This window comes from Ptychodera flava, chromosome 17 (genome assembly GCF_041260155.1).
Source record: "Ptychodera flava strain L36383 chromosome 17, AS_Pfla_20210202, whole genome shotgun sequence".
NCBI classification, from domain to species: domain Eukaryota; kingdom Metazoa; phylum Hemichordata; class Enteropneusta; family Ptychoderidae; genus Ptychodera; species Ptychodera flava.
The window spans coordinates 35,509,287-35,522,808 of NC_091944.1; the positions used below are offsets into that span (position 1 = coordinate 35,509,287).

At 36.9% G+C, this 13,522-nt stretch overlaps 1 protein-coding gene across 1 annotated transcript; it reads left to right on the forward strand.

Annotated features, from left to right (window-relative positions):
* Positions 1-4,624: 4,624 nt before the first annotated feature.
* Positions 4,625-11,845, forward strand: LOC139116414 (uncharacterized). The gene is made up of 9 exons (XM_070679052.1): positions 4,625-4,633; positions 5,557-5,667; positions 6,902-6,984; positions 8,309-8,430; positions 9,326-9,382; positions 9,820-9,882; positions 10,155-10,265; positions 10,722-10,835; positions 11,627-11,845. The coding sequence occupies exons 1-9, from the start codon at positions 4,625-4,627 to the stop codon at positions 11,713-11,715; spliced, it is 759 nt and encodes a 252-aa protein (XP_070535153.1). The 3' UTR covers positions 11,716-11,845.
* The last annotated feature ends 1,677 nt before the right edge of the window (positions 11,846-13,522 follow it).

A 13,522-nucleotide genomic window follows, 5' to 3' on the forward strand; every position in this document is an offset into this window, starting at 1 on the left:
TTTTACCAGCTTTGTCAGTCGAATGTTGGCTGACTAAATAGTATCGACGGAACTAATCAAAAGTACGCTTTGAAACATGCCACCTCGATAAGGGACATATCCAAAAGTGTGTTTCCATATATTGTTTGCAAAAATTGTATATGTTATCACCATGATGCACCATTTTCCTTCTCCAGGGGAAGTTCGTTTTGAATTAAAACAAAATGACCAATTTAATCTTATTCTTATTGACAACACAATTGCCTTTGACTGGGTGTACTAATACTGCAATCCTACAAATTTGTGTTTTGCAGACTGTTATTGATTTATTGTGTCACACGATTTAAACTCGGTGGATAGCGGTTGCCAGGTTACTATTTAGCTTCAATTTGCTATCTCAATGTATGATTTATTTTCTGCAAATTCAACCATATATTCAGATAGCAAATTGAGTTCGGATTTGGTTAGTGACAAATACAGGCGAGAAATGTTCATCTTGTCTCTATTGAAGGGAAAAGCAACTAATTATAACTGGTAATTTAAACGAAGAAATATATTTTCATCAAAATTCCTTGTCCTGTGTATGTTATGAAAAGTAAGTGACTGACCTGGTGAAGGGAGGCATTGAAAGTAATTTGAATAGCTTGGAGGTATCACGTAAGGCGATGTTTAGTCATTGTGCTGTGTACAACAATGTACAATGGAATACACTGGTAGAATGGCGCTTGCAAACTGACCAAGGCAACTCCATACACGCATTGTGAACACAATAATACTAACTATCAAAATGACAATGGTCAGTGGTGGGGCTAAACATGTTCTGTTCGTACAATAGTCACCGGGTCTGTTTAATGACACGTAACATGAGAGACAGTGATTTCTCTCAAGGTCAAGGACCCGATAAAAAGTAGGAGACGGCTGGCTAGATTTTTTTGTCCTTGTTGTTATTACCTTTTTGAATAAATCCTGTAGGCCGAATAAATACTGACCTGTGACTCGATGCTTGTAAACACAGAAAGCAGAGCGACGTTCCCTCTTATCTTGCATGGGTATTCGTAGTCCGCCAACACCAAATTCCGCACAATAAAATTTCAGAAATTAACATGGATGTTGTTATCTCAATATGATGTACTATTACGAACATTCATTTAGATAATCAAGAAAATGAAAACACGCAGGTCTGAAGACTGCAAGATAAAAATAGAAGACATACTATATGCATCGTTAGGAATAGAGATTAGAAGGTGATAGATCTGTGTTGGAACCGTGTAAAAATATTATTATCAGAACTTTTGTTGTGAATGTCTTGGTTGGCATACGATGCATTTTATACAGTCATAGATTAACCATCTCTGAGAAAAACGGGATGACAACTCCAATGACAGTAGTACTAACGTTTACAGCGGTTGTGGTGATAGTGACATCGACGACGACGACGACGATGATGGTGGTGGTGGTGGTGGTGAAGAACGCCGTATAAATTAGCCATGTGGCTAGCCGTCCAATTGCAATTTATTTCATCATGCAATTTACAAGCACATTTTCTTCTGTCATTTTTACGACTCACACATTTGTTATTCGCCTTTACTTGAATATATGAAAGGGAGGGTGGAACTACTAGGGAGTCGGAGTCGTATGGGACCCATTGAAATATAAACCCTGTATCTATGGTACTTTGGCGATTGATGAAGGTTACAACATGTGTGTCATAATATGTACATCGTATAAAATTTAAATGTTAGTTGCATCTATGTTGACGTGATAAATCTAGATATCGTGCATGAAACAAATTAGTCGACAAGAAGGTCACACACATGCGCAGTTCCGATGAACCCCCAACCTTTCAATAATCGGTGAAGAATTCATATTATAGTAGATGACGATCCGTCAACCCGACCATGAATGATGAAGACCATCGTCATGAACCACTGGCCTCTCTGTGGCAACAGTTGCATGCCAGCACGTGGAGGTTTATAGAGTGGAAATAGAGTCCTGACTCCTGAAAATAAATTGTCTAGCACGCAACTTGTAATGACAACTATTTTAAGTTGTTTTCCGACAAATCCGATCATCTCAGATACTGGTTCCGTGGGTCATCATAGCCTGGACGGTACCAATACATTTAAGAAAATAAACCTAGGCCTGTAATGTTCCACCCAAAAATTTTGAATATATGTATGACCAAACAATATTTGTGTCAGAATGTCTTGCTGGTTTGGTTTCTCTTCCAGAGGGTAAAGCTATGTTAATGTACATATTAGCCATATCAAGCGCTAACAATATCCCGTGAACTTGAAATTCACAGACATGTACAGTTTTGTCGTGGAGATCAACCAAGAAAAGATTTTGTTTATCATAATTGCACGCGTTTATAAAAAATAAAGTCGCGGTTTTTGTCACGCCCGCTCGGAAAAAATAATAATTCAACAAAAATGTGAAAGGGCTCTCAGAATTGTTTATGTAGGCTACATGTTCGAAGGGAAACAAATGTTTAATTTTTAGCGTTATATTTTTAGCGTTATATATGAGCAAATGGCAAGGTTTGGTTAGCTGGATTTGCACTTGGTAACAGAATGACCAACAGTCAATGTCTGTTATTTCTCACCTTTAGTTATGTTGTTATATACCCTTCGACTGACTCTGTGTATCTTTTTTCCTTCTTGCCAACTCTGAGCACAGTGTATGTTACGAACCCGTAGCTATCCTCGCTAAGATCCGCAATCGATGTATATCAGCGGTTGAAGGAGTTTGATCGTATTGATATTAAGGTAGAAATAATTGCAGCCGCGGGTCACTAGGTGATCTGGGAGCAATGCAAAGTGCCGTCCGTGGACACATTATCATGGCTGAAGGCCAACAGAGAATTTCTCGTTTCTCTGATGTACGTTTTGCTCTAGTTTGTTAAACAGTCAACGGTGAAAGGCACTTAATGACGCAAAGCGTCAGCATTCAAGGAGCAGCAGGAACTCAGAGGGGTCGCTTCGTACAGAAACGGGGGCTCAGAGAGGAGGTCAGGAGATTATGATACAAAATTTGCACGGTTACCCTCTGATTTTTATTCATGATCACGAGAGAATGGCCTGGAGTTTCATTTAGAAAGTTTGGGCAAAAGTTTCAGACACTTTCAAAGCGCCCTCTACTTTATTGGCGAAGTAAGGCTACTGCTGACTCAAGAGAATGCAAAGTGTTGTAATTTCAAGTTGTAACGATAAAATCACAAAGGGCGTTTTATTTGAACTTGTCTATTGAACTTGTATATTGATAGTGTCGGACAATTGGTAAATGCATTTTAATACCGTAAGCTTATGCTTGTCTAAGTCATTAGGTAGCTGTCATTATTTACGGCCTTGGGGTAGGAGAAATCAGAGGGTGTCACCCAAAAATTGAAATTGAAAGCTACAATGGAAGTTGCTCAAAATGTGGAAAAAAGACAGAGGCTACTCATTTTTTTTGGAAAATGGACTGAATCATTTAGTGCAGTATGAAATGATACAATAAATAATAGAAAAGTGAAAAACACTGTAGATTAAGAACGGTACAATTGTTAAAAAATGGTACAATTTGATATATATATGTATACCGAGTATATAGACTATCATTACTAAATGAGTAAGTTTTATACTTGCCTGATCAAGCATGAGAAACATCTACTCTCTATTCTATAGGGAACGGATTATTGAGAAATATGTTAAGAAAGCTAATTCTACAAAGTATACAAAACATTGGACTGCCTCGATAACAAACTCATCTTTTATTGCGAGAAAATCTTGTCATAGTCCAAAAATATCTGGACGATAGAGATTCTTTGTATCTTTCAACCAAATGTAAATTTAATCCCTACTTTCAATTTTTGTTTCCATCGTCTTGTAATTTTCTCTGTCCTCTTTGACACACGTTTTGGTGAACAAATATATAAATGCATAAAATGCATTGTATTTACAAAAATGGTTATTTGATAAAGTATATTTTACTATCACAAATGTTAAATGTTGAGCAAATAAATACTTTAACAAACAATAACTATTAACTACACGAAACCAGGCATAAGTGACCAAAGTACGTATGTGTAAATTCCATCATGTTGGTTTCAAAAAGGCCAATCTTTTCCCCGTTCAAAGCTTGTAGTTTCGCTTTTACTAATTAACCGTTTCAAATTTGATATTTAGGACTGCGTATATGTATTTGACGAGGACACAACCATTTTTTAATTTGCCTGTGTTCTACCTCAGTAATGTTATTTCGTTGAAAAAGAATTTCCGCGATATTTCTGATATTAAAAAGGGGGAAACACTGAAAAAAATTGGGCAAAAACTGAAAAAATAATCTGGATACACTCCCAAAATGGAAGTCGATTTCTTGGAATGTGAACGATAAACTCTAAAAATCCCCCTGTCTTTGCGTCAACTTGACTTCACGCTCTCTCACTTACCGAACATTCTTCCCATACTGCTACGCGCGCGTCGTGACGTAACGTGCGCGTCGACAATAGTGTGACGAAATACTCTGTGACACAATCTGTGTGTTGATGAATGTCATTATTTTTCCTAAACTCAAGCGCGGTAACTCCACAAACATCAAGTGACAGTACACCAAGAGTGATTTTTGAGAAAGAAGATACAATACACCATAAATTGTCAAATACAACATGGCAAAAGTGAGTAACTTTACTATCTTGTCATTTACTTGTTGTTTATAACAAATTTTGAATCTTTTCAGAAGGTTATAAAATATGACGGGTATGAACTCGTACGATTAGGCCTAAAAGCAGACGTTGAAAATTCTCAAACGATATGCTAGTGCATAATTTCATTTCTACTTAATTTGTTTTAATTCATCTAAATTAATTACATCGTATAAATAACGAATATTTAAGGTGATTTCTGTATCACGTGGTTCGGGCTATGTAAATGTTATTAAATCTAAGAACAGCAACGTCGCTGTCTATCTTAAAGATGGGAAACATATTATTTTATAGTGAACCGTTTGGCCAATGCAATGGCTGCATAATTATCTCCATACGTTTTGGAGACGCCATTCATTCTCTGGGTGTAACCGTACAATTTCTTGCGATCTCTCACATGGACTCGTGCACACGTAACTGAAAGGAATGTATTAATATTACACAGAACAGGCTGTCGAATATCTGATACGTACAAACGGCAAACTTGTAGGAACATGAAGATAGATGAACATCTCCTGAGCATAGACTTTTCGTCGAATTTTTCTCCACTATCGTTTTGCACTATCCAATTTTTTTTCTTGTTTGATATATGATATTAAACATGTGTTTTTTTATTCTTATTTTCTATTGTTTATATTATTTCACTATATTTCCTTTTTTCTTTTTTCTTATTAATTATCCCAATTGGCTTCTGTTGACCTTATTTTCTCGTAGAATTCAACATCAGAAATCACCCACTTATATTTATTGACATTTAATCCTTTGTCGCAGGATTATTCAATGCTCCTGTAGTATTGCTCATACCAATGTCCTTTAATCAAATGACATTCATCGCGGTCGCTTGATCGAATTATATTCGTGTTGACAATTTTGCCTCCTTGTTTAATTTTTTTCAGGAAGATGAAATCGTTTTGCTGAAAAGTGGTAAAGTGTGTAAGAAGGGGAAAAACAGCTGGTCTCCCCGACAAGCTTATATTGTCCAACCTTCGACCTTGTTGATTTCTAAGGTTAGTTTCTGAAATAGAGTGTAAATTTCTGCTCTAATATATTAAGATGCAAGCAGAGAAGGGAGAGGAACACATGTCATTATACATGCATGAAAGAATCTCATCATGATGACGACGGCACCATTATCCAAACGACGCTGCTTCTACTACTGCTGCCGATGATGATGATGATGATGATGATGATGATGATGATGATGATATTGCCTTTATTACAAGTAACCCCGTTATATCTTTTAATTCATATGCAGGAATACTGACTGTTCACAAACTCATTTTCTTCGCTGTCATAGTCATCAATTAGTTTGTGTATAAGTCAGATAATTTTGTACTAAATTATTAGGCCGAGGCTATTGCCACGCGCGTGTCAATAGCCAAGTTGTCTATTGCCACGCGCGTGGCAATAGCCAGGTTGTCTATTGCCACGCGCGTGGCAATAGACAACCTGGCTATTGCCACGCCATGGTTTTGAACGATAATTCTGAGATGTTTTTTTGACCTATAATTGACTCTCTCAATGGTTCACGTCCTGAATCCATATTTTTTTGCTGATAATTCGGTAAATCAAACGTAATCTGTTGCTCGGCATCAGAAGTAAAACATGACCGACCGTCACGTCTAATGAAAACGCGCAACGGACTACATCCATTGATCTCTGAGTATTCATCATCGTTTGTCATCAGCGATCTTTGCCTCGCACATGTTTTCAGGGAAAAAGAACGATTCGCAAAGTTTTTGGGACTAGTCTTTATTGTCGTTGCCAATCTGGAGCTCGACCATTCACTTCACATAGCTATACGCGTAGTATGGCTTCAATCGGCTTCAATCATGCTTGGCATAACTTGTGTTACATGGAAAATGAGACTAAACTTTTTCTCTAACAAATGTCACCAGTTGTCCACCCCGTTTCTTACCAAATCAAAAAATTAAAACCAGGAGTCACTATAAAAACTTTCATGCCACAGAAAAATCGAAATTAAACATTCACTGGGGCCTCCATTCGAAAGTTCTGACGTCGCGGACAGCATGCACTTAGTTCGTTGACGTGATGACGTCTCTGACAGATAGGTCACGTGGTCAAAGGTCATAGACAGACGTTTGCGGCAGGTCAGCCCCCGAAACAATTTCTCTTGGGTTAAAATGAGTAAATTTTGAGTTGCTTTCCAGACAAGTTCTTTTTAAATGGCATCTTTTGTCATGGTGCATGAATGAGCATGCTGTATACTGTCAATCGCAGGGCTTGCATTTGATCACAGAGACTGCACACGACCGGTCGTCCCCAAGCTTCGTCGACCATCAGACCAACTTCCCGAGCGCAAGGTGAATCGTGGCAGAAATATACAATTACACTTACTTGAGCTAATTTCTACACAAACTGGAAAAGTTTACTTCAACAGTTGACAAAATCTGTCTCTGAAAAAATCTTAGCGTGTCAATAGCCACCTTATACTTAGCTATTGCCACGCGCGTGGCAATAGCCAACTTGGCTATTGCCACGCGCGTGGTAATAGACACTCCGAAATTATTATATTTTTAGTGTAAACTTAGGGATCCTCTGAACATATCGCAGCGAGAAGCCAAGAAGGTAACGTCTTACAACATCCAGATGTACTTCATTTCCGACAGCCCCGTTGAATCACCAAACCGGGGCTTTGCCCTGGTACCGAAAGGCGGTGAGGTAAGACATAAGACATATGCAAGATGTATGTCACGATTAAGGATCGAATTTATGAGTGACACCAACCAAAAGAGAAATACAGGTATGCGAATTTGAAACAAAACAAATATCAGTATTCACACTGAATTCCATCAAAGGATTTCACCTCATTGTCATGTACGTACGTCCCCTTATCCTGTTAAATAAACGTTAGTGTAAAGTCTCGGATGTGAAATTAGTTATATTCCTAAAGATCAAAATAAGGAGAGAGGCAGTTTTTTGGAGATACTACGGATCCGTATGATGATATTAGTGACCTCACAACTCGCGTAACTTTCTTATACAGGGCAAACGTGTTGTTTTCAGAAGTACAAGCCGAGACGATTGGGTCGCCGCCATTCGTCATGCTAGTTACACTTGGCCTGATTACACTGCTGCCAGTGAAAGCCATCTGGCTAGAGCTCTGTCAAGTAAGTCAAGCTTTCATCGTGGACAGACCGCGCTATTAACATATGCTGATCAGTCGATATGAATGTGCATTTATTACTAGTATCTATAAAAATACGACGTAGTGATAACAATCAGTGCCAATACTGTACCTAATAATGTACTCTCTCCTGGCCCATACTGGACGAAAGCGAACTATACACGACATAATGTACGATGCAAAGTCCAGTACATTATGGAGTGCAAAGTTTGCTTTCGTCCATCATGGACCCGTATGAGGTACATTATTGCTATTATTTTATAGTTTGGTGATGCCAGTGAATTTGTAGAAGTCGAAAACATCTGAGGCCACAATACTTGATAATTGGATACATCATCGGTAATAATCTAGGGACAACGTCTCAAAATTCACTGCTATTGACAAAGGTTTAATATAATAGACAGTGGGGATCGATACTTCTCCTCTGCGGTCCCTGGAATTCGGCAAAATTTCGCAATCGAACAAAATACAGTTTGTAAATGTAAGTTTTGCTAACTGAGATCAACTATCTCATTTGTGACTCTTCTACCCCTGCAAGACGTCAACTGTAACGAAGACAGTCCAAGAGGCTCTATCAACACCGGAGGCAGCAGTGACTCAAACCTAGAGCGTGTCGATGTCGGTGAGTTTGTTTATTTCTTTGAATAAATTACACACTGTATTTGAAATAATATACATCAAGCATTATCATAATAAACGAATGTGAAGTATATGTATGGCGAATAGTTGTCTAATATATTAATTGTACTTCTCTTTCTCTATCAAATGGTTATATCTGTGTATGCTTCCAATAGTTAAATTTCAAATGATTGATGTCACTTAAATGTAGAACGTTCCTCGGAGACAGAAATTTCAACTCTGTAATACTTGTGGGGATCATTTAGAAGCTCATTAATAACTAAACTTTTCAATTTTCCCCGTTGAGTTAACACAAGGATGTCGGTCATTGTTAATTTCTAGAGTCGGTAAATATTGGGTATTTATTTGTCACTGGTACAACAGTTTGCGCTATGACACCTGATTTTATTCTTGATTTAAAAGGGAATGATTTAAAGTTTTCTTGAGTAAAAATTTGAGCAAAAGTTTAGGTCTTTCAATTTTGAGAGACGAACTACCTTAAGTGTCATTATGAACCCGTAAGCTTTCTACAATCTGTCACAATTTCAAACATGTTTTACTACTTCAGACAGTTGATTAAGGATGACAGTTGACTGCGCTAGTAAGTTCGAAAATAAGGACATTTTTGTGATCTGTGCGTAAAATATTTTCTTCTTTGATAGCTGTGGGTCCATAGCTGTGGTGTTTTCGGACGGGATTTCTGCCTTTTATGGGCTGGTTTTGACTTTTACGATTTGGCGGGGTTAAAAATCGTAAAAGTCAAACCAGCCCGTAAAAGGCAGAAATCCCGTCCGAAGACACCACAGCTATGGACCCACAGTAACATCTTTGACTGCCCAGACGTATAAGATTCGATGCGGATAAAATTTAATGAATGATCAATAACGTTTCATCCTCAGCTCTCATGGATAATAACAGCCAGGAGACAGAAGAAGACCCCGTGTTGAATGTTGTAGGTCTGTAAATCTTTACACCTGGCCCCCTTCAATTTAACTCCGTTGATATTGTACTGTCGTTTCTATGTTTGTTTTCTGATAGAAAGGGATATTGCATCAACAGATATGATGAAACTTTGACGCAAAGTAGTAATGAAACACATTTATCCATCATTTGGTAACAATTTGTTCGTTGTAAACTACAATGAAAGGCAAACATTAAAAATACTTTTGACAGACTTTAGTTTTGAAGACGTAAATGAGGACATTGATTTTACTTAAATCAAATATTCAATAGTAAAGATTAGCGTTTGATAGAAACCAGATTTGTTATCAAAAATATCTCATTACGCATCGTCGTTTACCAGTAAGTTTTGCTATTAGTTTTAATTTGGATTCCATGGCAATTAAATTTATGAAATTGAATATTCTTTATTCGTTGGAACTTTTTACCACAGATTCTGAAGGAGATGCCAGCAAGGCAGTGAATCAGAAGGTGTCCGAAGAAACTTTGATATCTGGTGAGATATATATACAGTGACCTAGCCATACCGTTTTACTGTTTCCTATGTGTATGAACCAGTCCCCCAAATCATGTAATCTTGGCGGCATGTACTCATACTTGCGTGTTCTCTTTCCTCTTTTCGTTTTATCGAATTTTTCTGATATCATCAACTCTAACTAACTATATCCGTCTTCCGAATTTCCGTCATTTTACATTTACGAGTCACACTGAACAAAGTGTTGATAAGTTTGATGTTTTAATAAAGCTGCCGATATTTTCTTTTCTTAGCACACCCTCAGAGTGATGACATCAGCTTAAGCAGTGAAGATGGCAGCCAAGGCAACCGTGTGACCTTCCTGTCGTGGATGGCAGTTAGATTTACATCTCGTAGGCAGGCAGGTCAGTCGCGATATAAGAATGTCGACATCTCGTCATCTCGTGGACAGGTGTTTAGACTCTCAAACTTTTTCAATTCTTTTCTCATATACTACTTGTTTGGGATCATTTTGAAGATCATGGAGTAAGGAAAACTTTCACTGTCTTAGTTTTTTTGAAAATCGAATATTATATTTTTCTCTATGGAGTTAACACGGAGATGGCGGCCATTTTGAATTTCAAATATCGGTAAATCTTGGGTAATTTGTTTCTCTAGTACCAAAATTTGCACGGTGACTCCCGATTTGTGTTCTTGATTTTCAAAGAGAATGGTTGAAAGAGTCCCTGAGGAAAGTTTGCGAAAAAGTTTAAGTCTTTCCCTTTCGATTTGCATACTACCTTAAATTGCAGTTTGTAATTTCCTTACCGCTATATGAAGTTTGACTCGACCACGTGACGATATTTTCGTTTTTCATTTAGGGCAAATCCCGTATGTCAGACTTAATATGTCGACTGAAGACCACACAAGAAACCAGTCAGAGATCAGTTGTTTTACACGGATAAGATTGGCATTGAGATTGGGCAGGCAAGGAGGTGAGCGAAAATTCAAAGTTTCTTGCGTTATAATTTCATGGCAAAAGTCCAAATAATTAGCTTTGCGTGCATAAAGGTTTGTTGGTTCAAGACGTAACAAGTCCTAGTGGCGATAGACACAAACTGATTCAAATCGGTGATTTAGATAGAAAACGTCGTTGTAACAGCATCTCACACATGCCATTTTTATTTAATATTGAAATATTGTAGTTAAATGAGTGAGAATATTTCACCTTGTACAATCAATAAACAGTTGAATAAATGTGATACTGTAGGCTAACGCCACACTTGGAGTCTGCGCATTACGCTAAATTTGATAAAGTTAGTTCTTGTAACTCGCCAGTATTTGTCCTGGCCACGATCATATATACTTACTAGGATATTTTATGTCTCACTGAAAATCACTCACTTTAACAAGGACCACAAGACGTCGAATAACGCCATGAATAAAGTGTTCTTGTCATGCATGCAGTTCGTCATGGTCTTTTGCAGTGTATTCAAGAAATTGCCAGAATGACACGCAAAATAACAAGCAAAGCTTTGATTTTGCCGTGGATGGATATCTAAACTAAATGAAACATTGATATCATCAATCTCTTCTTGATTATTCACAAAATCAGTGTTATTCCATGACTACATCTCTCTCTGAATATTGTCTCAAGAAGAACACCTTCCGTATGCTGGCCTCGCTTCACTTTTTTGTAGTTTTCTCATAAAATGTCTGAAAGAGAAATAAAATGCATCTCTGTTTGAGTAGACAGACCATGAAGAGGTGTTTTTTTATCTTTCAGTGCAACAAATGCGAACAAGATTGGCTAGTGCTATCAACAACGTTACAGGCAGGCCAAACAGAAATGAAGAACCAGTATCCGATGCATAGGGTTGTTAGGGTCTTATCCAGACAGGTTACTTTGCAAAAATGACCAAAAAATCTAATTCAAAACTTTAAAAAAATTAACATAAAATAAAAAGCAAAAAAAACACAAACATTGGAAAGAAACAAAAAATCCTAAAACAACAATGAATATTCAAGTAAAAATTCTAAAATCTAATTACAAAAATACAAAATATATCTATGTATGCAAAACTCAAAGAAAAAGTACGAATTGAATTCAAAATTTAAAAAAATCTAATAATTGAAAAAAGAGCACAAAAAATATTTATAAACGCAAAAATCAAATAAAAAGTACTTTACATTTAGAATATAAAAATATTCCAGTATATAAAAAATGCATGAAAATATTTTTATATATGCAAAAATAATGTAAAAAGTACCAATTCGATTCAAATTTAATAAAAAGGACAAATAAACATAGAAAATCAGGAAAATGAAATTATCGAAAAACCACCCAAAAATTTCATTTTTCCTTTACTTTTGCACAGTACCTGTTTTGGATATACCTCAGCCAAGCATTGCCTGTCCTTCAATGCTATCAATAAAGAGTTCGCCACCTGTTAACCCTAATTTTTGTCTGTCTTCTTTTATTGTACACTAGTACAGCTCACAAAACCAAACAATTTCAAAAAACCAAAAGTGCATAGAGAAGCAGCATTTCTTTTGTAGAGAAGTTGTTGGAAAGTACTTCTACACAATCTAAAAGGAGTTGGCTGACTCTGACGGCGCTATCTGTAAAAACTGACGATATACTATATCTATTTGAGACTGACTTGATTTGAGCACATTACTAGTGCGCCCCCAACGGACATCAAGATGAAGCTAGTCAGATTGATTGTAACATCATTGGTTGGAATTTCAGCGCCTTTTTCTACTTATACCTTTAATAATTTAGACCATTGCCCGATGGCAAGTAAAAGAAAGCAAATCTTGAAATCACCTATCCTTACAAATTATTACAATTCAACGCACCTTTTCTGAATTTAAAAGCTATGTACATGAATTTTCAAAAGTTATTTATAACTCTTGTATAATTAGATGTTAGAAGAGTTTGACTGAGTTTCCGTTGTGCTGATGTCTGTAATTTGTTTCATTTAGCAGATGTTGGATATTGGAAAGTTAAAAGACAATCTATAGTGGTAATGCGGAAAAAAGTAAAACTTACTTGACCACATTCTCATTGAATCCTCAATGGATAAATCTATTGAGTGTGTATGATATCGATTCAAGTATCTCTATGGGCCTTGTGTTATTGTGGATGGTAGTCTTCAGTAAGTTTGGTTATTAACATGAAGTTTCCACCAAGTTGAACCCCATGTAACAATAGATAAGCCACACTATATGGATGATGTGTCAACGCCTTAATCAATGGAAACTGCTCACGAGCATAAAAATGCTAATATGGAAAACTAACATTTTAGAAGATAAGTAGACGTGACATTGTATTGGGAACTAGGGAATATGGCGATAATCCATTCACGTTAATTTCAAAAAGGTTATTTTTTCCAAGCCCCATCGATGATATTAAGATTTACATGTATATAGTACATGTAGTATCCTGTACACTGGATGGGCAACTCATAACTTGCGAGATATGAAGTTGACAACAAACACGTGATATACAAAGTACGTGACTTTTAAAATATCATAGTTTGAATGAAATTGTGAAGTAGCAATGAGAACAAAACACAGTGCTACCAGCCTATGTCACGAGGGACCGTATGTTTAGCCTGCTATGCCGCCAGCCTGCCGTGGTGAGCGCATATGAGTGCGCCACCAACGGCATGGTGTT